At 51.9% G+C, this 25,392-nt stretch overlaps 2 protein-coding genes across 4 annotated transcripts in view; one reads left to right on the top strand and one right to left on the bottom strand.

Annotated features, from left to right (window-relative positions):
- Positions 1 to 16,745, bottom strand: part of KCTD21 (potassium channel tetramerization domain containing 21) — a 23,511-nt gene extending 6,766 nt beyond the window's left edge. The window contains exon 1 of one of the 3 annotated variants that reach the window (XM_036324855.1): positions 16,619 to 16,745. In XM_036324855.1, coding sequence (XP_036180748.1) covers positions 16,619 to 16,672 — 54 coding nt within the window. In that variant the 5' untranslated portion in view covers positions 16,673 to 16,745. The other 2 variants (XM_036324856.1, XM_036324854.1) reach the window with 2 other exon arrangements.
- The window catches only part of USP35 (ubiquitin specific peptidase 35), a 27,725-nt gene continuing 12,176 nt past the window's right edge, over positions 9,844 to 25,392 (top strand). Inside the window, exons 1-6 of the mRNA XM_036324851.1 lie at positions 9,844 to 10,179; positions 16,752 to 17,434; positions 18,720 to 18,852; positions 20,213 to 20,342; positions 20,750 to 20,851; positions 22,380 to 22,538. Of these exons, the coding sequence (XP_036180744.1) occupies positions 16,762 to 17,434; positions 18,720 to 18,852; positions 20,213 to 20,342; positions 20,750 to 20,851; positions 22,380 to 22,538 (1,197 nt within the window). The 5' untranslated portion in view covers positions 9,844 to 10,179; positions 16,752 to 16,761. The remainder of the gene's footprint in view (positions 10,180 to 16,751; positions 17,435 to 18,719; positions 18,853 to 20,212; positions 20,343 to 20,749; positions 20,852 to 22,379; positions 22,539 to 25,392) is intronic.

The raw sequence follows: 25,392 nt of genomic DNA, 5'->3' as shown, positions 1-25,392 counted from the left end.
ATAGTTTGGCATAGAGTTCTCATAATCCCACTCCTAGTTATTTATCCCAAAGAAATGAAAACATATGTCCATGTAAAAACCTGTATATGAATGATTAAAGCAATTTTATTCATATTTGCCCAACCTGGAAACAACTAAGATGTAAATGGATAAACAAATTGTGAGACATCCATACAATAGAATATGACTCAGCAATATAAAGGAACTAGCTACAACACCTACCACAACATAGAAAAATCTCAAAAGCATTATGCCAAGTGAAAAAAGCCAGCCGCAAAAGGTTACACGGTGTGTGATTCTATTTATATAATATCCCGGGAAAGGCAACACTATAGGTACAGAAGTCAGATGAGTGATTTCTAGGGGCTGGGTTGGGGAGAAGAGTGTCTATGTAAAGGCAGTTACCAAATTCAAGCAAAGGAGATGGGATTCACATCCAAAGCTCTGTCTCCCCAAAAGTAAGCTTAGTCATTGCTTATGTACACTATTTGGTTAATTATATGTTGATTTCTTCTTTGCAGTTAGCTAAACTTATCCTGTTGGGTTAGGGTCAAGCTCCTCTAGTTACAACTGCATCTGCAAACTGTTGTGATACATTTTGACATTGAGCAAGAATAGCATTTAGTAAGAACTGCCCCGACCTTCATGCCCTTGTCCTATCTGACAAGCATGAGGGAATATTTCGGAGTGATGGAAATAGTCTATTGTCTTGATATGTGGCCAAATGATTTTATAAAGATTTTAAAGATTAATATAACTGTATACCTAAAAAGGGTAAATTTTACCAAATATAAATGATGCCTTAATAAACTTGAAAAAAATCAAGATTGTGATTGTGTCATGAAATCCATACAGTGGCCGGGACCGGTTTGGCTCAGTGGATAGAGCGTCGGCCTGAGGACTGAAAGGTCCCGGGTTCGATTCCGGTCAAGGGCATGTACCTTGGTTGCGGGCACATCCCCAGTGGGGGCGTGCAGGAGGCAGCTGATCGATGTTTCTCTCATCAATGTTTCTAACTCTATCTCTCTCCTTTCCTCTCTGTAAAAAATCAATAAAATATATATTTAAAAAAAAAAAAAAAAGAAATCCATACAGTGGATTATCACCATTATATATGTATATTGTGAAACTTTTGTTTTAGTTGTGTGTGTGTGAACTGGATTGTGACATAAAGTACATCTGCATACTTCGGGTTGTGATAAAAATTGTTTTTGAAAACCACTGTCTAGTTCAGCGGTCGCCAACCTGTGGTCTGTGAGGTCTGAAAGGTTGGCAACCGCTGGTCTAATTTGTGATCTCCTTGAGAGCAATGCCACGTCTTATATTCCCTGCCTAGCACACAGTAGGTGCTGTGTAGCATTATGGAGGGGAGGAGGATGCAGCAGGGAGGTCCTGAGAGGGGAGAAATGGAAGTTTACTGAGGGTTTTACTACATCCAAGGCCTTTACACTTATCTGTCCTTTTAAATATATTTTTATTGATTTCAGAGAGGGAGAGGGAGATAGAAACATCAGTGAGAATCATTGATCAGCTGCCTCCTGCACGGCCCTTATTGGGGATCGAGCCCGCAACCTGGGCATGTGCATGACCTCCTGGATCATATGTTGACGCTCAACCACTGAGCCACATCGGCCAGGCGTATAAGCCCTTTTAATTCTTACAGCAGTCCTACAATGTAAGCATCATTCTCCTTGTTGGCAGATAGGGAACTGAGACTCCGAAAGACTGGTGACTTGCTAAGGAACACAATTCTCTTCCCCCTGTAAAGGCCACTAAGAGTGGTAATAGCAACAAGAGGCTATCATAGCTTTAACCAGTTTGAAAGTCCCTGCCTTTTTAAAATACTGCTCTGCAGCCCTGGCTGGTGTGGCGCAGTTGGTGGGAGTGTTGTCCCATATACTGAAGGGTCATGGGCTCAATTTCCGGTTGGGGTACATGCCTCGGTTGCAGGTTCAATCCCTGGCGCTGGTCGGGGTGCGTGTGGGAGGCAACAGATCAATGTTTCCTCTCTCACATCTCTCTCTCTCTCTCTCCCTTCCCCCTCTAAAAATCATTAAAAATGTCATTGGGTTCAAGTCCCACCTGGGGTACCAAAAAAAAAAATGTCATTGGATGAGGATTAAATAAACAAAAATAAATGCTGCTCTGCAGCTTGCTTGGCAAGACAATAGTCACCACTTGCTGAATTTATACTTCCTGTTTTTATAATGTGAGGGGCCTCACATAACACTTCGTAGCACTTTATTTTTAATAAAATACATATATAAATTTACAGAGAATTATAATACTGTGCTTAATGCTTTATATCCTTTCCCTCACTTGATGTCTTCACAAGCATCCTGTGAGACAGATACTATCACTTCCATTTTACAGATGAGGAAACTGAGACTCAGAAAGGTTCAGTCAATGGAGGAACTGGCATCTGAATCCAGGTCAGTGTGAGTCCAACACCTCTGGTCAGTTCTCCATCCCACCACGGGGTCCCAGTGTGAGTGAGAGTGCACACTCCCTTATTCTGTCTAGGCCAGACTGGGGTAGGGTCCTTTGACAGCTAGTCCACTGCCAACCTGGGGCTCTGCCCACCTGCATCTTGAGTACATGGGGACGGGATCCCAGGATGGCCCAGAGCCCCTCCATAGCTGACATAGGGCAAGTCCACTGAGATTCTAGACCCTTCTATTGCAAAGGCATCTCATGATGTGTAATGACAAAGGAGCAAAACATGAAAAGCCAGATTAGAAAAGATGTCTGCAAATGCAAACTGAACCAGGTAAAGAAATCCCACCACTGTGTCTGAATGGATAGTTTTCTTAAGCAGGAGACTTTCAAAATCTGCCTCTCAACTTGAAAAGAACCAAGAAAAAGATCAGCCCCACCCCCTCTCTGAGAAGACCACTGGTGTTAAACCAGGAAATCATACCATGCTGATCATCAGACCATCTGACCTGGCAGGAAAGGCCAGGGGGAACTTGGAGTTGAGGCTGGAATTCTCGCCTTCCTGAGAGGGTCTGTGGCCCAAACAAGAGGGGGCTTAAGGCCCAGCCTGGTACCACATGAGGGCAATTCCAGTCTAAGGCCTAAAAATCACCTGGTTGCAACCTCTAATTGTGACACAGAAAATGAAATTCCTAAAGAGGAGATGTCCTATAAGGAAGGGCAGCCAAGACATTGCTCTAGAGAGGCCTATCATCACAGAGAGTCAGCATTTTCTGAGCACCTAGGTCCCAGGCTATGTGAGACATTTCTCTTATTTCATTAAAACTACGTCCCAGCCGAAACCGGTTTGGCTCAGTGGATAGAGCGTCGGCCTGCGGACTGAGAGGTCCCAGGTTCGATTCCGGTCAAGGGCATGTACCTGGGTTGCGGGCATATCCCCAGTAGGAGGTGTGCAGGAGGCAGCTGATCGATGATTCTCTCTCATCGATGTTTCTAACTCTCTATCTCTCTCCCTTCCTCTCTGTAAAAAATCAATAAAATATATAAAAAAAAAAAACACAAAACAAAACAAAAAAAAAAACCCAAAAAACCTACGTCCCAGCCCTGGCTGGTTGTTCAGTGGTTAGAGGGTTGGCCTGCAGACAGAAGGGTCTCGGGTCTGATTCCAGTCAAGGGCACATAACTCGGTTGCAGGCTCGATCCCCTGGTCGGGGTGCATGTGGGAACCGATCAGTCAGTGTGTCTCTCTCACATCGATGTTTCTCTCTGTCTTTCCCCCTCCTTTCCACTCTAAAAATCAATGAAAAAAATATCCTCACGTGAGGATTAATGAAAATAAATAAATAAATATCCATGGTCCCCACGGGCCTCACGAGGGACACAGCTCATGCTTGGGGGTACTTATCGTATACCAAACCTGTATTAGATGCATTGTACATATGAACTCAAACCCCAAATGTGGCGAGTTTTACCTGTGTTTTACAAATGGGAGCCTGAAGCTCAGAGAAGTAACTTGCCCAGAGGGACAGAGCCTGGATTCAAGCCTGGATCTGTCCGCAAAGTCTGTGCTCTGAATGACAAATACACTCCTCTTTGGGCATTCAGCAGCCAAGGCCCTTGAAGTCTGTCGCTTGTCCCCTTCCTACCTCTTACCTGGTGGTCTCAACTGGATTCTGACCTACATAAAGACCAGGGCAAAGAGAACATTAAAATACCACTCGGATGCTGTGTGGCAGGTCCTATTGTCATCCCATTTTTCCGGATTATAAAACTGGAGCAGAGCAGTGAAGACAGCTGCTTAAGATCACACAGGTAGAGGCAGCAGAGCTAGAATTCCAAGTGAGGTCTTTAAGCCTGTGCTCCCTCAAGTAACACAGGCTATGACATCTTATTAAGAAGCCTATTTGAACAGAGATCTGTAATTCTTCTGAGAGTTGTTCTTTTAAAATTGCTTAGAGCCACTACGCTATCCTAATCCAAATACCATTAGTATTTTTTTTTTTAAATATATATTTTATTGATTTTTTTACAGAGAGGAAGGGAGAGGGATAGAAAGTTAGAAACATCAATCAGCTGCCTCCTGCACACTCCCCACTGGGGATGTGCCCGCAACCAAGGTACATGCCCTTGACCGGAATCGAACCTGGGACCCTTGAGTCTGCAGGCTGATGCTCTATCCACTGAGCCAAACCGGTTAGGGCCATTAGTATTTTTTTAAAAATATATATTTTATTGATTTTTTACAGAGAAGAAGGGAGAGGGATAGAGAGTTAGAAACATCGATGAAAGAGATTGATCAGCTGCCTCCTGCAGGCCCCCCAGTAGGGATGTGCCCACAACCAAGGTACATGCCCTTGACCGGAATCGAATCTGGGACCCTTTAGTCCGCAGGCCGACACTCCATCCACTGAGCCAAACCAGTCCAGCCATTAGTATTTTTTTTTAAAAAAAGGTTTAAAAAGGATTAAGATTCAGTTTGGAAAAGCTGATGAATGATAACCTGAAAGAATATTGAAAAAGAGTAGTTACATTATTATAATACATTAAGTTGGATCATAAACCAAAACAAAGGAAAAGGAATTTTGTAGTACGTGTTGAAAAGACTGGTTAGCAATTTAAAAAAAAAATCCTCACAACAACTCTGGGACCCTGCAGTACAGGTCACATTGCCTCTATTTCACAAACTCAGAGAGGATGAATCCCTGGCCTGGTGTTCTGTGCATTCTTGACCTCTGAGTCATGGCCTCTGGAAGGATCTGGGTTTGGACATTGCTCAGAGGACCAGTCCTTTGGCGCAGCCTGGGGTGTGTCTTCTCTAATTTGGGTTTTGAGCTAGGGACTGAACCCAGCCACAGAGTTCCTAGCTGATGGCTTATATACTCATGGAGTCCTGAAAATGGCAGGAACTCTTTTTGTACAATTTCCTACAATACTGCTCACTGAACTTCCCTAACGAAATTATTTTCCGTGCAATCTACTTCTTGAAAAAAATTTTTTTTATTTATTTCAAAGAGGAAGGGAGAGGGAGAGAGAGAGAGGAACATCAATGATGAGGGAGAATCAGTGATTGGCTGCTGCCTGCATGCCCTCAACTGGGGATCAAGCCTGCAACCTGGGCATGTGCCCTTGACCAGAATCGAACCTGGGACCCTTCACTCCGTAGGCCGATGCTCTATCCACTGAGCCAAACTGGCGAGGGCTGCAATCTACTCATTTTACATAGTGAGGACCAGTAGTTGTGACTACAATGAATCTATTAAGTCATGATTTTCCATCCACCGATCCATCCATCCTTTCTTAGCTATGCTCAAAGAGCCTAGAAATGATACCCCCAGTAATAATGAGTACAAGTGACCCTAGATCTTGTTTTCTAAATGTTATCTCCTACAAAAAAACAATGATTTCAGGACTTTGACAGGAAAAGTTTAAGGTAAGCCTGGAACATCTCTTGCCAGATAGCAAAGAAGCGATCAAAGATTAATGTGGTCACGTCAAAAGAACACAGGAGAGGCAGTGACTGATGTTGGCCTGCATCTCCCAGGTGGCCCCAGAGATAGTGCACCCAGTAGGCAGCTTCAGACCACTTCAAAGCACCACTACCCAACGACCTCCACAAGCGACACACTCAAGGGGCAGGGTCAGTGAGCACCAGAGCGCCAATGAAGTAAGGCCTGTTCTGTGGCTGATCGATCCTCCCTGGTGGTTGGTGGTCACAGCCAGTCCTTGCAGCTGATTGGCCTGGGGGTAAATTGCTTCCACTGACATGCCAACAGAAATCAAGGTTCAACAAGAGGAGGGTGTACACAGATCACATAGGAGGAGGGGGCACACCTCGGTTCCCAGTAGGATGATTGGGGAAGTTGTGCCAATGGACCCTACAGAACACCTGCTATATCAGGCCACTGTACCAAGCCTGGGAGATGCAGCAGCTGTACCTAATACACAGAAACACACACGTGGGCTGCCAAAACGAGGAGACAAAGAAACTTGTCCCAAATGAAAGAATGGAACAAAACTCCAAAAAAGAGAGAACTAAACGAAATGGAGACAAGCAATCTACTAGCTGCAGAGTTCAAAACACTGGTTATAAGGATGTTTAATGAACTAAGGACCAACTAACTGCCCATAGAAACCACAGCACTAGGCCTGCCTGCCTCTGCTGGGATCCAAGTTGTCCAGGCCTTGTTTCCCCTGCCTCCTGAACCCAGAGTGTCTGCTACTACAGAAGGAAAGAAACTCCTGTCATGGCTCATGGACAGTGTTCACAAACGGGGGCCACTTGTGGGCCTCGTGAATGTTGTGGACAGGCAGAAAGAACTGGAGGGGCTTTAGAGTGGGGGGAAGGAAAGTGCATGGACTTCGACATCACCTGGGCCTGCGCTGGAATCAGGCTCTGCCACTTAACTAGCTGTGTGGGCCTAGGCCAGTGATGGCGAACCTTTTGAGCTCGGTGTGTCAGCGTTTTGAAAAACCCTAACTTAACTCTGGTGCCGTGTCACGTATAGAAATTTTTTGATATTTGCAACCATAGTAAAACAAAGATTTATATATATATATATTTTAATATATTTTATTGATTTTTTACAGAGAGGAAGGGAGAGGGATAGAGAGCCAGAAACATCAATGAGAGAGAAACATTGATCAGCTGCCTCCTGCACACTCCCCACTGGGGATGTGCCCGAAACCAAGGTACATGCCCTTTACCGGAATCGAACCCTGGACCCTTGAGTCCGCAGGCTGACGCTCTATTCACTGAGCCAAACCGGTTCTGGCAAGATTTATATTTTTGATATTTATTTTATATATTTAAATGCTATTTAACAAAGAAAAATCAACCAAAAAAAAATGAGTTCATAGGTTCGCCATCACTGGCCCTAGGCTCTAGGCCAATTCCTGGGTAGATGATGTCACCATCATCGTAAAAATAGCAGCAGTTATTAATCATGATGGCTGACATTCATTGAGCAGTTACTACTGTGCTAAGCACTTTATGCATGCTGATCACAGATGAAGTAGATACAGGTGTACCTCATTTTATTGCACTTCACAGGTGTTTGTGTGTTTTACAAATAGAAGGCAAGACCCTCCAGGTGCAAAAAGATTATAGCTTGCTTTATTGCAATACTCGCTTTATCGCGGTGGTCTGGAACGGAACCTGCAACATCTCCAAGGGATGCCTGCACTGTTATTTTCCCTACTTTCATGCCAGGCCCTCTCCTACCTCTGAAATTTGGCAGCTGCTATCCCCTCTGCTCGCTGTGAAGGCAAATCCCATTCATCTGCCAGGCTCCTCAGGAGGAAGTCATTCCTTCCTTCTCTGCATTTCCAGGGAGTATTATTCACACCCCTTGCCAACGCCCACTTTACTTAAGTAGATGGGTGCCTGCTACCCTGCTGGATCCCCCCCTCTCTGTACCCCCAGAAGCAGGCTAGTAGAGGAAGGGCAAGAACTGTCTTCAGGTTTAGTCAGATCCATTTTCCTCACCCCAGATTGACTGTCATCTACCAATAGGGAGGTTTATCACCCTCTCTGGAATTTTAAAAACTTTTTATTTTGGAAACACTCTCTTGAATTTTCAGTTTGGAATCTAAAGCCCAGGTGACCACCTAGAAGTAAATGCAAGAACTCCCACTGTGCAGGAGATGGAGAGAACAGGGTTGGGTAAATTTCAAGGATGAAAATGCTCAGAGGAGTAATGTGTCTCCCAGGACACCAATGAGACTCCCCGACCTCACTCAGCCCACCAGGATAAAGACTGGCTCCCAGCCCTGGGGGCTGCCATCCACTTTCTCCCTGGCCTCCCTACACCCAACACCTGTAGTTTTAGCTCTCTTTTGCCCAGCTCATATCTCTAACAAGCCCTCAGGCAGCTCCATTCTCCCCACAATCCACACTGTAGGAGGAAAAGTTATGACTAAACTCAGGTGACACACATGGACCCAAGGGAGTGAGCTGCCCAGTAGCCCAGGAGATAGGGAAAGGTGGGCTACAGCAGGAAGGCCACCTGCCCGGGCAACCTGACTTATTTGCACAGCAAAGTATTCTCTCGCCTGTTACAAGCTCCCAACCACCACCACCGTCCCCCATCCTGTCCCAGAATTTTCCTTCATCCTCTCAGCACACTCAGGCTTCCTTTTGTGATTTTCTTCAGGCACAAGCACTCCATTTCAACCACTCTCTTCCTTGTGAAAGGTTGTCCTGCTCTTAACAATTATAATTTATAAACAAGGGCGTTTAAGCCCATATCCTATTTCATCCTCACAATAGCATAGGAGGAGGGTTGCCTTACAGGTTGGCATTCAGGAGGGTGGAGGAAGCTGGTCCTGTCACACAACCTGCAAAAGGCAGGTCGTGAAACTTTTTTTTTTTCTTCTTCCCTACCACACACTCCAGACTAAACCTCTGCCTCCCTAGAGGGCAGGTAAAAAAGCAGGGTCTTTGGATAAGGAGTCCTGGGTGGTTTTGGGCAAGTCACTTCATTTCTCTGAGCCTCATGTTCCTCCTGTAAATGGATATGGTGACGCCTTTACAGGGGGTGAGAGTTGAGTAAGACCATGTCTGTGACACACGGAGTTCAAGGGTTGGGCTCTTTATTTCTAGTCACAAGGAAAGGAAGGCGTTCTGCATCCACAGGTATTTGCCCACGTGGGCACTCACCCCCTTGTCCAAACTATAGCCTGTGACACTGGGCGTCCCAAGGCTGGGAGGCGTCCTTTTCATCTTTGTCTCCGCCCCTTCTTCCCCAAGGCTTTTCGGCCCATTTCACCCAATCCAACCCAGGTTTGCTTCATAGGCATTCTCAGCGCGCACGCCCCAGCCCTGGATTCCCCCTTTCCCACTTCACGCGTGTTCACGTCTCACCTAGAGACTCCGCCCCTCCTCCCTCCACCTACCAAAGACTCCTCCCAACAGGCTCGATCCTTATTACCGCGGCTTTTCCTGCAATCGCCGTCCACTCCGGCGCCTTCCATCAGCTCCGCCCCCTCTCCTCGATAAGCGCCCCCGCCCCTGCAGCCACAGGAGTGACCATCCCCATCGCATAGCTGAGCATGGCGAGGCTATGCTGGGCTAGATGATTTCCGATGGTGGGACAGGTGCTCGGGGGGACCCGCGCCCCCTCACCGGCTATCCCTGAGCCCCGCGTCCCCAGTCGCGCCGCACCCACCTCCTGCCCTCGCTCTGCAGCCTCCCCTCCGCGGGCGGCCAGCGCAGCTTTGCGAGAGGGGCGGAGGCCTGGAGCCCAGCCCAGGGGCGTGGCAGCCGGGGGCCACGCGCAGAGCTCCCGGACTTGTAGTTCTCTCTGGGCTCTTTGTGGTTGGGTGAGCCGACCGCAAACTACATCTCCCAGGAGGCATTGCAGTGAGCTGTCCAGCTCCCCACCCCGCCCCTGCTAGCGCTCAGGCCAGCTGGCCTTAAAGGGGACGCGGCCTGAGCGGCGGTTCGCGGGGTGGCCCCCGTTCGGGCTCCGCCCTGTCACCCGCACCTCGCCCCTCCCCCCGCATCGTCTGGCAGCCCCGTAGCCCCGCGGCTGCGCCTCTGAGTCGGGCTTCCCGGATAGAGGCTTGTGCAGAGAGGGCGGGGAGGTGGAGGCAGCGTCCCGCTATCGGGGACCTGGCGGAGGGCGTCGTCCCTTCGGGGGACGCAGAGGACCCGCCCTGACCTAGCCTGGCCTAGCCGAGTGCGGCCCCGCCTGAGCGCCGCCCAGGAGCCTGGTCTGAGGCAGGTCCACTGGGGTCACAGAGGTAAGGGGGCTGGGGCCAGGTGTGCGGGTTCGGGGGAGGGAGAGTCAGCACCCTGACAGTTCGGGAGCGTAGGGCTCCGAGGGGCCGATGTTGGGAGGCAGGAGGACTGGGTGCATCCTGGCCTCGCTGTGTGACCTTGGGTGAATACCTACCCCTCTCTGGGCCTCGGCCTCCTTCATCAGTTGTGTGTGGAGGTGATGCAGCCCTGCCCCACTCGGGGCTGAGGGCACCAGCGCCCAGGACCATGGAGCTTGCCGGCCTTTCGTGGGTCCGCAGCTCCAGCCTGGGTTGGGAGCAGGTGCACTGGTGTAATTGAAGGGAGGGGTTGGGCCCAGCCGGGGCAAACGGGGCGTGGGGGGGTGGGGGTGGGGGACGGAGGAGGTGTTGAGAGTCCGCCTTCGGGCTTCTGCTATTCTCAGCATCCCGCCCCGGGGTACCCCTCTATTAGAGCCCAGCGAACAGGAGACCCTGCCGTGTCAGCCTGGTCCATTCCCTTCCAGAAAACCTGGGGATGGGGACAGGCCATCAGAGTATGCGAGGGGTGGCCCCAGTGGAGGTGGGTGAGTGTGGTGGGTTCCTGAAAAGGGGATGTATGCTCCCCCCTCTTCCCTTCTCCCCCTCCCCCTCATACCCCTTCAGTAAAAGAGCATTTGCTTTTTTACCAGTAAAACCTCTTTTCACCTTTTCCCCCAGGAGATAGTTTGGTGGCCCAGATGAGGGTCTCCTGCCTTGGATAGAAGTTGTTTAAAAATTTCGAGAGGGATTCTGCTGCCCAGGGAGGAAGGGGGTGGATAGGGTTGGAAGGATTGTGTGTGTGTGTGTGTGTGTGTGTGTGTGTGTGTGTGTGTGTGTGTGTTGGGGGGGTGGGGAGACATCCAGGTGCCCACCAGGGAGTCAAAGGAGGTAAAATGGGTATGAGGGTCAGAGAGAAAGGAAATGGGCTACTCAACTCTTAGGTGCTGAGCTGGGGTTTGGAGGGGCTACTGTGCTCTTGGGGCAGGGAGAGGGTGAGACCTTCTTGAAGCTCCCTCCCCTGTCTCATGAGATTCTGTGAGCTTTTGACCTGAGGGATAGCCAGGAATAGATATATTTTTTTTCTTTTTCTTTAGCTTTGGTTGTTTGAGTCATTTCTAGAATGTTTAGAGCCCCACTTAGACCCATCCAGTGCCTTCTGTAGGGGTGTTCTTGGCTGGTATTTAAGATTCCAGAGTTATAGAAATACAAGACCAGACCTGGACAGATGCGGGGGCAGTGACTGGACCAAGGGTTAGGCCAGTCCCTAGAAGGTGCTTTTCTGGTCATATCTTTAGTTTTAGCTCATCTCGCTGTCACATGTCTCTCATTGGTCACTTGGCACTCTTTCCTCTGTGCCTGGTCCTGTGCTGGGCACTGGCTACAGACAAGGGGGATTGGACCTATTTCCTACCAAAGGAAATTCCAGTCTGGGTCGGGGAGAGAGACACAGAATCCAGTGACACTGCTGAGGGATGAGAGAAGTGAAGAGAGCCTTGGGAAACCAGAGCTCAAAGACTTGAACGGCAGGGGGACGAGGAAAGGCTTCCCAGGGGAGGGGGCACATGACCTGGGCATGGGAGGATAAGTCAACATTTGCCAGGAGAGAAGAGGGGAAGCCCTTTTTTTAGCAAAGAGGGTATTCCCCAAAGGTAGCCAGCAGGGAAAGCCCACTGCCCAAATTCCTGTAGATTCACCACTGAACAGCCTTTGCCAAGTTAATTTCCACCCCTGCCCCACATCAGCTGAGTGTCACAGAAAGGGCTGGAATGTCAGGCTCAGGAGTTTTGGGCCTTGAAGGCACTGGGAACCTTGAGAGGTCTGAACAGGGGTATGACAGCTTGCCATCTAATGAGATTAATCCGACCATGTCGGTAGGGTGGATGGAACAGATCAGGGAGGGATGAGGAAGCCTGAGTTGGGGCCCAGGGCATGGGGGCGGGGCAGGATATTGTAGACACACACACACACACACACACACACACACACACACACAGTGCTTTGAAGATGATGGAGATGAGTCAGGCTCCACCATGTAGGAACAAAGACCAGTCAATACTTAACAGAAATGCAGTGGGTCATCGAGAGGGACAGATAAAGGGATCTGGGCTTCCAGGGGAGGGATTTTGGTTTTCCTATGTGCTTACTATGTGGCCTGGAGAGGGTTGGGTATTGCTGGGACTCTCAGGCTGTCCTGCCAGCAGTGAGAGGTAGAAGCCAAGGGCTTGGGTAGGAGCAGCGGCATTGGCTGGGAAAGGCTAAGGGGCAGGAGGGTGGTCATCTCCCATTTGGGGATTCAGAGGCTGAGAGAGGTGAAAGAGCACCAACCACAGGGGCCACCGTGGAGGGTCGTGGCTGGGCTAGATTAGAAGCCTCGACTCTTCTCCTGCAGGACACATGCCTCTACTGGAGGACAGGTCGAGGGAGGGAAGGAGGAGGCTGGTTGGGAGCATGTTGCACTAGTCCAGGCATGAAGTAGAGAGGAGCTAATCTTGAGTTGGGCTGGGGCTCGGGGAGAGACTGGAAACCAAAACTGGCAGTGAGGACTAATGGATGAAATGCCTTGTAGAATCGGTGAGATGTGGAGTGTCTCCCTGTCTCCTTCCCTGACAGTGTGGCCCAGGATAGACTCATGACGCATGCCAAGTAATTCAGGCACAGGCATACCTGTTTTATTACACTTCGCTTGATTGCACTTCATAGATGTTGTGTATTTTACAAATTGAAGGCAAGACCCTCCACCAGCAAAAATATTGCAGCTTGCTTTATTGCGATACTGGCTTTACTGCAGTGGTCTGGAACAGGTGGCCCAGGAGGGGACTCATGACTGCCCCAGCCTTCATCTTTTACACCTGGACCCAGCCCCGCAGTGGTAGGTGGAATGGTCCCTATTTTCCAGGTGAGAAGGCTGAGGGGCCTGGCCAGGACTCGCCCAAGGTCACCTTTTGATTCTGAAGCAGAGAACTTGGGTCTTGTGATTTTAATGCAGGCTCTTCTGAGGGAGGTCACAGCTGCCGTTTGCCGCTGTTTGGCGTGGGGCAGCTGTCTCTTGGATCAGAGCCAGAGTCCACAGGCCATCTCCCGGCCCAGCGCCTAGAGGAGTAATCCCACCTCCCTGAAGCCGTCTGCTTCTTCCTCTGCCAGGGAAGCCGAGTACAGATCGAATCTCACCTGCTGAGGCTGTGTTCCTCTGGCTGGGTGATCCTTGTCTTCCCCGTTCATGCGACAGGGATAGCAAGCCCTGTCCTGCTCCTTTCTGTGGCCCGTGATGGGGTCAGATGAGGTCCAAGCCCCTAGAACCTTTTGCATGAATGCACTGAAGACATTAGTGAGTGGGTTTGTTGGTGACCATAGTGGCAGCTGACTTCCGGCTGCTTGCATGGCAGTAGGGGAAGGTAGGCAGGCTTGCCTGGAGTGGCTAGGCCATGGACTATACTGTGGCTGCAGGGCTGGCCTTGGAGATCAGAGCGCTCACAGAATGGCCCCACTGACTGAACTCTCAGCTGCCAGGCACAAACCACCTTATGTGGTAGGTATCAGGTAGAACCATGCGAAATTGCCAACATCTGATCCTTCACTTTCATGTGGTTCAACCTGATATCATTCACCCCCATTTTACAGAAGAGAAAAGGGGCTCATGATGGGATTTGCTCAAGGTCACACAATGAGTTGCAGGACTAGAATAAGATTTGCTCAAGGTCACACTGAAATGCAGAACTCATCATTCCTAGTCTGACTGTCCACTTCTAGAGCCTTCCCTCATCCCAGAACTCTGCCTGCCCCATGTCCTCTTCCTCCACACATAATGTCAATATTTGATCGATTGAGGTTTCTCCTTGGCTGCTTGAATACAGACATACCTTGGAGATATTGCAGGTTCTGTTCCAGACCACCCCAATTAAGCCAGTATCGCAATAAAGCAAGTTGTAATATTTTTGCTGGTAGAGGGTCTAGCCTTCAATTTGTAAAATACACAACATCTGTGAAGTGCAATGAAGCAAAGTGCAATAAAATGGGTATGCCTGTACCTGAATTACCTGGCATCCTGGGTTGAAAGTATATTACATACTAAATTCAGTAGCCTGGAGGGCAGGGTTAGGGGCTAAGGGGGATGGTCTTTAAAGGAGGTTGGTCACAGCCACTGCCTAGGAAATAGAGGCCCAGGGTTGAAGGGAGACCAGTTTTTAAAGATGCTTTCAAAGGCCTTTGGAGATTGCGCCTTGCCTTGGCACTCTTTGCCAACACCTCTGCCTCTACCATCAGACCGGATGCTCCTAAGGGCAATGACTTTGCTTCTAAAGTGAAGGGGACTGACATTTTCTGAGCACTTCCTTGTGCCTAGCAGCACCGTAAGGCCTTTATATTTGTCTTCACGACAACCCTGCAGGTGTAAACAGGCTCAGAGAGCATACGTAACCCGAACGGTAAGCAGAATGCATCCAGGATGACTCTGAGGCAGCCAGGCCAGTGTTGGGGAACCACTGATCTGTACCTAGGCTATACCCACAATCATCTCTTCAGAGGCACTCAGACTGCAGTGACTGGCATGGGAGATGCCAGCCACTGAGAATTAAGCCCCAGTCGCTTCCCTGTGGAGTTCATTGTCTGTTGAGAGAGACAGAGATCTAAATAAATGGGCCCATTGCATTGTAATACACACAGAAATGGAAGTTTGGTCTTGGCCAAGAGCTAGGACAGGGAAGAGTGTCTCCACAGGGTCTGGCACATAGTCAGAGTTCCACAGTATCTGTGGCTCTGAACAAGTTTCTGGCACCTCCTCTAGGAAATTTCCGTCTTTGCACCACCTCTCCGTCTGAAGGATAGAGTGGTTTTTACTGAGCCCATAAGTTTAGTGAAACACCTACTGTGTGCTGAGCCTTATATCAGCTCCTGCCTAGAGTGGGATTATACAAAGAAGCACAGAAATGGCCCTGCCTTCTCGGAGCTGAAAGTTGGATGTTCTGAGAGCAAACGGTACCCATGTGAACCAGTTTGAAAATCAGGAGTCGAAGTGGGGCAGTGGGATGAAGGCGTCTAGGGAATAGCCCACATGGACGGGAAGGGCAGAGGGAAGGCTATTGTGGCTCAGGAATAAGTTGGCAGTCACTCACGCTGTCTTCCACATTTGCTCACTCAACAAATGCCTCCTGTGTGCCAGGCACTGGGCTAGGTGCTGGGGGTACCATGGTGAACGAACCCTGCCCTGCTTCCTACCCTCGGGAATCTACAGGCACACCTTCGAGATGTCCTGGGTTTATTTTCAGACCATTGCAATAAAGCAAGTCATTCTCTTTTTGCTAGTCGAGGGTCTTGCTTTCAATTTATAAAAAACACAAGTGCAATAGAGTGAAGCAGCCTCCTTCAATCTGTAAAAACAATATCTGTGAAGCATACTCCTCCGCGATAGCACATAGTATCGCGGAGGAGGCTGACTCCATTCAAGTAAGCAACCTAAGTGCTATAAAGGCGGATGGGTGCTCTGAAACGGACAGTGGGAAGGCCAGGCTGGGCTTCCTCAAGGAAGTGAGTTTGAGCTGAGGGTGAGCCAAGCAAGGAGGGGAGGGAAGCGCACAATCACCCAAGGGAGGAGCTAGTGTGGACCGAGGCTAGGGGGGCAGGCAGGACGCTGAGTGTGCAGTCCTGGAGTACAGAGACTAGACTTTGTTTCACTGGAGGGATTTGGACCCATACACCCCAGCACTATAGTATGTGATCCCCACTATCATGGAGGAAGAGGCCACAGGTGGAATGGAGGGTGAGTGATGAATTCACACTTGGAGGCCCAGGGCTATTCTCATGGAAGACAGGGTGTTCAAGGTGGGCTGTGAAGGAAAACAGAAATTTGGTTGGTTGTGTGAGTGTGTGGTGGTAGTGGAGACCTTGGGGAATAGGATGTTTGAGGCAAAACGCACAGCAAACACAGAAGTGGAATCTTTCAAAGGTTCAGAGAAAGAGCAAGAAGTTGATTGGGGACAAAGTGAAGTGTGCAGGGGATCTGGAGAAGCCTTGTTGGCCCGCCCACCCCGGAGGTGTAATGGATGCATCCCTGCTCCATCTCATCTCTTCCCACAGGACATGACTGGCCAAGATCCTGACCAGCGGCTTCTAGATCTAGCTCCTACTCGTCCCAGTAGTGCAGCGGTTCTCAACCTGTGAGTCACGACCCCCTTGGTGGTCGAACGACCCTTTCACAGGGGTCGCCTAAGACCATCCTGCATATCAGATATTTACATTACGATTCATAACAGTAGCAACATTACAGTTATGATGTAGCAACGAAAATAATTTTATGGTTGGGTCACCACATGAGGAACTGCATTTAAAGGGCCAGAAGGTTGAGAACCACTGCCATAGTGGACGAGGTCGCTAGGGAGGCCTGGGAGAGAAGGGCAAAGGGGTGGGGAGAAGGGGAGGGCTCAGGTGTTACCTTTGCGAGATAAAAGATGCTCATCAGCAATGACGACAACTCACTGGGGCTCATTATGTGCCAGGATTGTGCTTTCCTTCACCAAGACACCTTCCAGTCCGGCAGAGTGTGACCTGCTCCCTGTCCCCCGCAGCGCGGCCGCCATGGACAAGATCCTTGAGGCCGTGGTGATGTCCTCGTACCCGGCCAGCGTGAAACAAGGGCTGGTGCGGCGCGTGTTGGAAGCGGCGCGGCAGCCCCTGGACCGCGAGCAGTGCCTGGCGCTGTTGGCGCTGGGCGCGCGCCTCTACGTGGACGGCGCCGACGAGCTGCCGCGCCGCGTGGGCTGCCAGCTGCTGCACGTCGCCGGCCGCCACCACCCCGAGGTGTTCGCCGAGTTCTTCAGCGCGCGCCGGGTGCTGCGCCTGCTGCAGGGCGGCGCCGGCCCACCGGGGCCCCGCGCGCTCGCCTGCGTGCAGCTCGGCCTGCAGCTGCTGCCCGAGGGGCCCGCGGCCGAAGAGGTGTGCGCGCTGCTCAGGCGCGAGGTGTTGCGCACCGTGTGCGAGCGCCCGGGGCCCGCGGCCTGCGCGCAGGTGGCCCGGCTGCTGGCGCGGCACCCGCGCTGCCTGCCCGACGGCCCGCACCGCCTGCTCTTCTGCCAGCAGCTGGTGCGCTGCCTCGGCCGCTTCCGCTGCCCCGCCGAGGGCGAGGAGGGCGCCGTGGAGTTCCTGGAGCAGGCTCAGCAGGTGAGCGGCCTCCTGGCGCAGCTGTGGCGCGCGCAGCCCGCCGCCATCCTGCCCTGCCTCAAGGAGTTGTTCGCAGTCATCTCTGGCACAGGTGGGTGTGCGCTCACTGGGAGGCTGGGGTTGGGGCAGGAGGGAGCTCGTGTGTGCCAAGGTGCTGAGTGTGTGCCCATTCGTGCACATTCTTGTGCTTGGGTTGCCCGTGTGCCGTGCGGTATGTGTGTGCCACGGGCGGATGCACAGGTGGGGAGCGATGTTCCCGTATTGAGTTCGCACGCTTATGCGGAGCACCTGCTGGGAGGCCTGTCCTGTGGTGGGTGCTGGCGCGCGGGGAGCAGACTGCCTGGTGTGGGAAAAGGTCGAACCCAGATTAATCTGGGCAGAAGGAGGACCTCGGGGCTGAGCGAGACAATAGGAAGGGGGGCATGATGCCCTTTGGGCCGGGTGGGTTTCCTGGAAGGGGTGACTTTTGAGCCATATCTGGGAGAGGTGGGCCGCACCCAGCAGCGGGGGCACGGTGCTCCGGCAGGCAGAGGGACGGTCTGGAGCTGCAATAGAACCTGCAGGTGTCAACTCTGAAATGTAGAATCTTGGCCGTCCATTGAGAACTGGAACCCGGATTATGGTCATGCAAATGACTGAAATCAGGTCTGTGCCTTCCCTGATTGTAGGGCGGTTTAGGGAAAAGGAAGGACGGAGAACCAAGGCTGGTGTGTAAGAATCTGGGCCCTTGTCCAGCTGGACAGCAAACTTTGATGACTACATGTTCCTTTGACCATTTGGCCTTGGTCTGTGTGGTTCCAGATGGAAAGTCCTCCTTCTCCCCAAGCCCATCTATGCCTCCTATTGCTCTCGCCAACTCCAGTGTGACCCCTTCTTAAAGGCCTTGCATGAACGACCGCAGGCGAGGCCAGTGCTTTTCTGTGTGCCTAGCACAGGGGTGGGCAAACTTTTTGACTCGAGGGCCACAATGGGTTCTTAAACTGGACCAGAGGGCTGGAACAAAAGCATGGATGGAGTGTTTGTGTGAACTAATATAAATTCAAAGTAAACATCATTACGGAAAAGGATATAGTCTTTTTTTTTTTTTTTTTTTTTTTTTTTTAGTTTTATTCATTTCAAACAGGCTGGATCCCGCGGGCCGTAGTTTGCCCATGGCTGGCCTAGCACAAGGCTGGCCCAAAGCAGTGCCAGGGACGGGTTGACGAGTGAATGAGTTCAGATTGAATCAGAGGCCGTGATGCTGAGGAGGCGAGGAGGCGGCCTGGACGTCCTCTTTGCAGAGGCCCAGCTAGTTCCTTGGCAGCATGAGAGAAGGGGCAATGGGGAGGTGGGGGGCACACCCGCCTTGCTAAGCTCAGCCCTGCCCCCTGTTCCAGAGGAGGAGCCACCGTCCTGTGCCCTGGCCAGCGTGGTCCAGCACCTCCCACTGGAGCTCATGGATGGTGTCGTCCGGAACCTCAGCAATGACGACAGTGTGACGGACTCTCAGATGCTGACGGCCGTCAGCAGGTGGGCTGAGGGCCCTTCTTCTGGGTGGGGTTGCTGGGCTAGATTTAGTGTTTAAGGGCCCACACCCTCATGCTTATTCATTCATCCATCTTTTCTCGGGCTCTGCTTTGTGTCTGGCCCAGCGCTGGATGTGGGAGGCACGGAGGGCCCTGCCCTAGTGATGCTCCCAGTCTGGGTACTAGCGGTGAGGCCCTGGACAGGTCAGTGAACTGTCTGAGCCTCCGTTTCCCCTTCTGTGGTAGCAGATGTGGGTGATGGTATAAGAAATTGTCAGGCTTCCACGGGGTCACATTAGAAAGTGGAAGTACTTTCACAGGAAGTTTTATGAGTTTGGCAAGTATAACAAAGGGAGTTTGGGTCTTTTCAGCTCACAGAGCTCTTGCACAATCCCCACCTCATTTGAACATCTTTACACTTGCTCGTCCAGTGGGCCCAGAAAATGTTGTCTACCCTCCTGCCGACAGGCCTTTGGCTCTGCAGGTCCCATTCACCTGCATGCCTCCCCCTGCCATTCTTTCCATACTCCTGTACAGGTCCACTGTCTCGACTGGGCCTTCCTGGATTCCTTGTCTTTAGTGGTAAAAAGTGTGAGAGGTAGAGGTAGGCTGCCCAAGTTCAAATCCTGGCTCTACCACTTCTTGCCTGTGTGACTGTGGGCAAGTTGCTCAATTCCTCTATGCTCCAGCTTCCTCATCTATAAGACATAGTATAACTGAACCCATCTTATGGGATTGTTTTGAGGATTAAATTAGTTAAAATCAGGTAATGCATGTAAAGTGCCTAGAAACTGTTATTACTGTTACTTTGTTTTCATGCTGTTCTACCTCTCTGTAGTACATTCTACTGATTATAAAAATAGTAATAGTGATATTTTCCTGGGAACCTACTAGCTTTATGCTCAGTGTGCACAGATATTGTGTTATGGGAGTCAGATGGGTTGATGCATGTAATAAGGCAGATAGAGCAGTGCCTGATGCAGAGTGAATACTACATAAGTGTTTGCTATTATCTCTTTTAATCCATACAACCCTGTTGTTGGTAGGCATTGTCCCCATTTTACAGAGGAAGAAACTGAGGCTGAGAGAGTAAGTGACTTGCTCCAGTTCACAAGCCATGGTTTGCTGGAGCCAGAGCCCCTCCTGCCATTGTGCTCCAGGGCCCAGGCAGAGACAGCCCATCGTGTATGCCAGCTGCCTGTGTTGGGCTCGTTTGCTTGTTCATCCCACATAGCCCAGGGCTGCCCTGTGTAGGGTGAGTGAGTCATTGTGGGACCTCAGGACGTTATGGCTAGTTCCTGGCCACCACCACCCAGGCATTTGGGCCTCCCTAGTCCCTGTGTCACTGTCATTCCCCTCACCAGGATGATCGACTGGGTGTCCTGGCCTTTGGGGAAGAACATTGACAAGTGGATCATTGCACTGCTGAAGGGCCTGGCTGCTGTTAAGAAGTTCAGCATCTTGATTGAGGTTTCACTCGCCAAAATCGAGAAGGTTGGTGGGCCCCTGTCCTGGCCCCGGCTCGTGTCCCTTCCTGCTAGTGTCTTGGCAGGGGCCTTGCCGGTCTGAGAGGCAGAGCACGGGGACTCCCACCCTCTGCGACCTGGGACAAGTCACTGCCCTCTCTGAGCCTCAGGTTCCCCATCCTCTCCTCTGACTGCTCACTCAAGCATGTGTACGTTACTTTTGGTGTGTCTGTCCATCCATCCACCAGATAGCTAAGCTGTCTTGCTGTCCAGTTCACCGTCTGTCTGTCCACCCAGTGAGTGCCTCCCTGGTCTTGCTCTGGCATGGGTCTGCTGCTTCAACTTGGGGGTCTCTGATCCCCCTCAGGCCTGTGGCTGCACTTGGTCTGGGGCGGCCCAGGCCTGGGGGACTCCTGACAAGGGACTCTCTTGCAGGTTTTCTCCAAGCTTCTGTACCCCATTGTCCGGGGAGCCGCCTTATCCGTCCTCAAGTACATGCTCCTGACCTTCCAGCACTCCCACGAGGCCTTCCACCTGGTAAGGGCCATTGCCGCTGCGTCCTGCTTCGGTCTGACTGGAGGCCAGACAACTGTCTCTGCTGGGGGTCAAGGGGTCAGCGCTTGAAGCCCCAGCCTTTGAAGCCCTGGATGTTAGGACTGGAGGAGACTTGAGACCCCAATTTAGAGATAGGGAACTGAGACTAGAGGATTTTTATGGCCTCCCCATGAGCCCCTAGGAGAGGGACAAGCCTAGAATGATGACAGCTGATGTTCCCTGGGTAACAGCTGTGTGCCAGTCACAGTGCTAAAGGCAGTACATTGTGCGCTCACTTAACTCCTGGAACAGCCCCAAGAAAGAGGTTCTGTCATTTTCTCCACTCTTCCGCTGGAGAAGCTGAAGGTTATGAAGGTTAAGTCCCTTCCCAGACACACAGCTAGTGAGCAGTGCAGGGCCGATCCTAGACCAGTTTGTCTGACTCCTGACCCAGTGCCCTTTCTGTACCCTGCTGCCTGTCAGCGCCCAGGTGGCCTGGCCTCCAGCTCAAGGCCCTTTCTGCTGGCTTCTGGGCCCTTCCTTGGGAAGGACAGCCTGAGGCCCGGGGGCAGCCTTCCCCTGCCTCCTCCTGTGGACCTGCAGTTGGGGCCATAGATTCGGATGGTCCCATTTGCTGCAACGGGAGAAGCGCAGAACCAGGGTTGGGTGCATGGGGTTGAGTCCAGCTCTGCTCTTTGCCAGTCATGACCTGGGGTCAGGCACTGACCTCTCAGCCTGAACAGAAGTGACCCCCAGGATGGTGGGAGAGGGTTAGATGAGGTGATACTTGTCAAGAGCCTGCCACATTCTAGGGACTTGACAGATGTTGGTTTCTTTCCATCCCCGTCCTGGGCTCCCCTGCTCCCAGTTCGTGGCCTGGCTCTGTCCATCTCTGGGACATTCTGGTGTAGCACCTCCATGGGTTGGAAAGTTAACTCTCTGTAGCACAGAAGGGAGAAATGGGCTTGGGATTCAGACAGACCTGATGTGGACACCAGCTTCTTCTGTAAACCATGGTGAAACCCTTGGCAATTGTATAACCTCTCTGACTTCTACTTATTCATCTGGAAAGTGGGGACAGGAATCACAGCCACATGAAATTGCTGTGGGGACGAAGGGCTTGACAAGTGTGCTTGGTGAAAGAATGATGGTGTTTGTCCCGAGGCGGCTGCTCAGGATCTGTCAGGCTGTCCACACGCTGTCCACATGGCAGCCCAGCACCATTCCGGGTGGGCAGAGAGGCCATGGTCACTCAGGCCTTTGGGCAGGTCAGTTGGCTGAGGCTTAACAGCCAGGGCTTGGGCTCAGGCTTCCCCTCAACTGTGAGGAGGGAATTATTGATCCCATTTTATGGCTGAAGAGTCTGAGGCGGGGTATCCACCGATCTTGTAAGGGGGGTCACCTGCGTGCAGAGCTCAGAGCCCCGTGTGTGGTAAGGGGGACAGTGGTCAGGTGGGTGATCCGCAGTGAGCAGCATCCTGTCTGAGGTGGGTAAACTGGTGCTGATCCTGACCCCCCTCTGCTCTCACAGCTCCTCCCTCACATCCCCCCCATGGTGGCCTCTCTGCTCAAGGAGGACTCCAACTCGGGGACCAGCTGCCTGGAACAGCTGGCAGAGCTGGTCCACTGCATGGTGTTCCGGTTCCCGGGCTTCCCGGACCTGTATGAGCCTGTCATGGAGGCCATCAAGGTGAGTGACAATCCCCCGCTGCCCCCGCACTCCACTTTGACACGAGTGTTACTTTGCGCCTTGCTCAGGGCCATACTGCAGGTTGGTGGCAGCCCCCATCAATTGGTTCCTGGCTGTCTCCCATCATCTCCCCCGGCCCATCTTGCTTCAGGCACATTGAGCCCCCAGATGGGTCATCTTCTCTCAGGATTGCTCTGAGCTTATTCACATGCCCCTCTAACTGTAAACCCTTCCTTGTTCTTCCTGAATAGCTCCTACATATCCTTTAAGGCTTTGCTTAAGTGTTAACCTCTCTCAAGAAGCCCTCCCTGATAACTCTCAACACCTTCCTGAGGTTGGCCCTACCAGGTTGGGTCAGCATTTCTCTGGGCCCCCACAGCCCTGGACACTGCTCTGTCACACATTGTCACTGTCTGTCTCCCCCATCAGACCAGGAGCACTCCAGAGCAGGAGTGTTTACAGTTGTTCACATGACTTTATTGATACCCTACTCTGCACCCCACACAAAAGGGGAACCAGGGACACAGCCATGAGTCACCGCCATTGAGGAGCTTTTAGCCTGGGGGGTCGTGTGACCAACGTCTATAAAAGTAGTTCTGATCTAAGCAGTGTATGAAAACCTCTGAGGGTCAGCCAGGAGCAGGGAGAAGCCAGAGGGCAGGAAGGCCTACAGTCAGAGGAAGAGCTGGGCTGATGTCAGAGGCGGGGCCTCACTCCAGGCAGCCCGATGCAAGCTCAGAGTCTAAAATTTATTTTATTTTAAAGATTCAAGTATGTATTTTATAATTACAGTTGTTTTGACACAAACACGCTTTTCCTTGAATATTAGAGAATGTAGCTCCAGGAAGATGTGCTACTTTTATATGATGACTAGAGACTTGGTGCACGAAATTCGTGCACTGGGGGGTGGGGTTCCCTCAGCCCAGCCTGCCCCTCTCACAGTCCAGGAGCCCTCAGTGGATGTCCTACTGACGGCCACAGTCTGGCAGCAGAGGCTCGGAGCAGGTGTCCTGTGTGTGTGTGTGTGTGTGTGTGTGTGTGTGTGTGTGTATGTGTCCACTGGGGGGTTGCCCCCAGCCGCATTGAAGGCTCAAGCAGGTGCTGTGTGTGTGTGTGTGTGAGAGTGTGTGTGTGTGTGTGTGCTGGGGGCTTGTGTTGATCTCTCAGGCTCCTGGCCTCCACTGTGTGTTTTTCTCTCCCTTGAGCTGTGGCCAGGGTTGGGTGCTGCCTGCAGGCTGCGCTTTCCTGCTCATGGATCAGCGGATCACTGCAGAGACCGGGGGCAGGCCCTGCTGGGTGCTGCCTGTGGGGAACTTTCCTGCTCTGGGATCGCCATGGCAATCCCAGGAGCAGGCCCACCTGGGGGCTGCCTGCCCTCCGCACTTGCCTGCGCTGGGATGCGATACCAGGAGCAGGACCACCTGGGGGCAGGCTGCCCTCCACACTTGCCTGCTCTGGGATCGCCATGGTGATCCCAGAAGCAGGCCCACCTGGGGGCGGGCCGCCCTCTGTACTTTCTGGCCGCCACCCTCTGCACTTGCCTGCTCTGGGATCGCCATGGGGTCCTGGATGGGGGCGGGGCTTAGGTGATGCAATCGCGCTGCCTAAGCCTGGCTGGCTGCCCAGGACCACAAACGGGGCCCAGATGGTATCTGGCGCTGACCAGCCCTGCCTGCAGTATGCAGCTAATTTGCATATGGTGCTGATTTGAATATGGCGGCTAATTTGCATATGGCGCTGATTAGCCAATGGAAAGCATAGCGAAGGTACGCTCAATTACCCTTTTTGTCTTTTATTAGATAGGATGGCTTTGAATAGCCGTTGCTACAAGCCAGTTGGTACCAATCAAATCTGAAGGACATTATTCTATCTAATAAAAGAGAAACATGGTAATTAGCCATATATCCGCTACCCTTCCCATTGGCTAATCAGGGCAATATGCTAATTAACTGCCAGCCAAGATGGCGGCCGGCAGCCAGGCAGCTTGAAGTGAACATGAGGCTTGCTTGCTTCAGTGATGGAGGACTCCAACGTTCCCCGCCTGCCGCTGCCGGCCTCTGAGCTTGCAGCTTGAAACATTGTTACAAATATAGAAGCTAAACAAAACCCCAGAAGCCTGCTTTCAGCCAGCCGGGATCTCAGAGCTGGAGTTGAAACAGTGTTTCGATTATAGAACCCAAACAAACCAGATACCTGCTTTCAGCAGTGGAGGCCGAAGAGCTGGAGCCAAGCCTCAGAGCTAAAGCTGGCCCAGAATAAAAAAAAAAGAAAGAAAAAAAGGAGCGGTTGGGAGCTTCAGTCACCCACCAGCCTGAAAACAGCCCTGACCCAGACTGGCCAGGCACCCCAGTGGGGACCCCCACCCTGAAGGGTGTGTGACCAGCTGCAAACAGCCATCATCCCCTCATCCAGGCTGGCCAGGCACCCCAGTGGGGACCCCCACCCTGATCCAGGACACCCTTCAGGGCAAACCAGCCGGCCCCCACTCGTGCACCAGGCCTCTATCCTATATAGTAAAAGGGTAATATGCCTCCCAGCACCGGGACCAGTGGAGCCGTGAGGCCTCCCGGCACCGGGATCAGCATGACAGGGGGCAGCGCCCAAACCGCCTGATCGCCCTGCGGCTCTGTGTGTGACAGGTGGCGGGGCCACAATCTCCCTATCGGCCCTGATCTGTTTGTGACAGGGAAAGGCGCCCCAACCCCCTGATCAGCCCTGCTCTGTGCCTGATATGGGGGAGCTCCTCAACCCCCTGATCGCCCTGCATCTCTGTGTGTGACAGGGTGCAGCGCCCCAACCCCCTGATTGGCCCTGCTCTGTGGGTGATAGAGGGCGACGCCCCAGCTGCCCCCCA

This window comes from Myotis myotis, unplaced genomic scaffold (assembly GCF_014108235.1).
Source record: "Myotis myotis isolate mMyoMyo1 unplaced genomic scaffold, mMyoMyo1.p scaffold_m19_p_10, whole genome shotgun sequence".
Taxonomy (NCBI): domain Eukaryota; kingdom Metazoa; phylum Chordata; class Mammalia; order Chiroptera; family Vespertilionidae; genus Myotis; species Myotis myotis.
The sequence above is the reverse complement of the archived record's forward strand: the minus strand, read 5'-3'. Positions and strand labels throughout refer to the sequence as shown.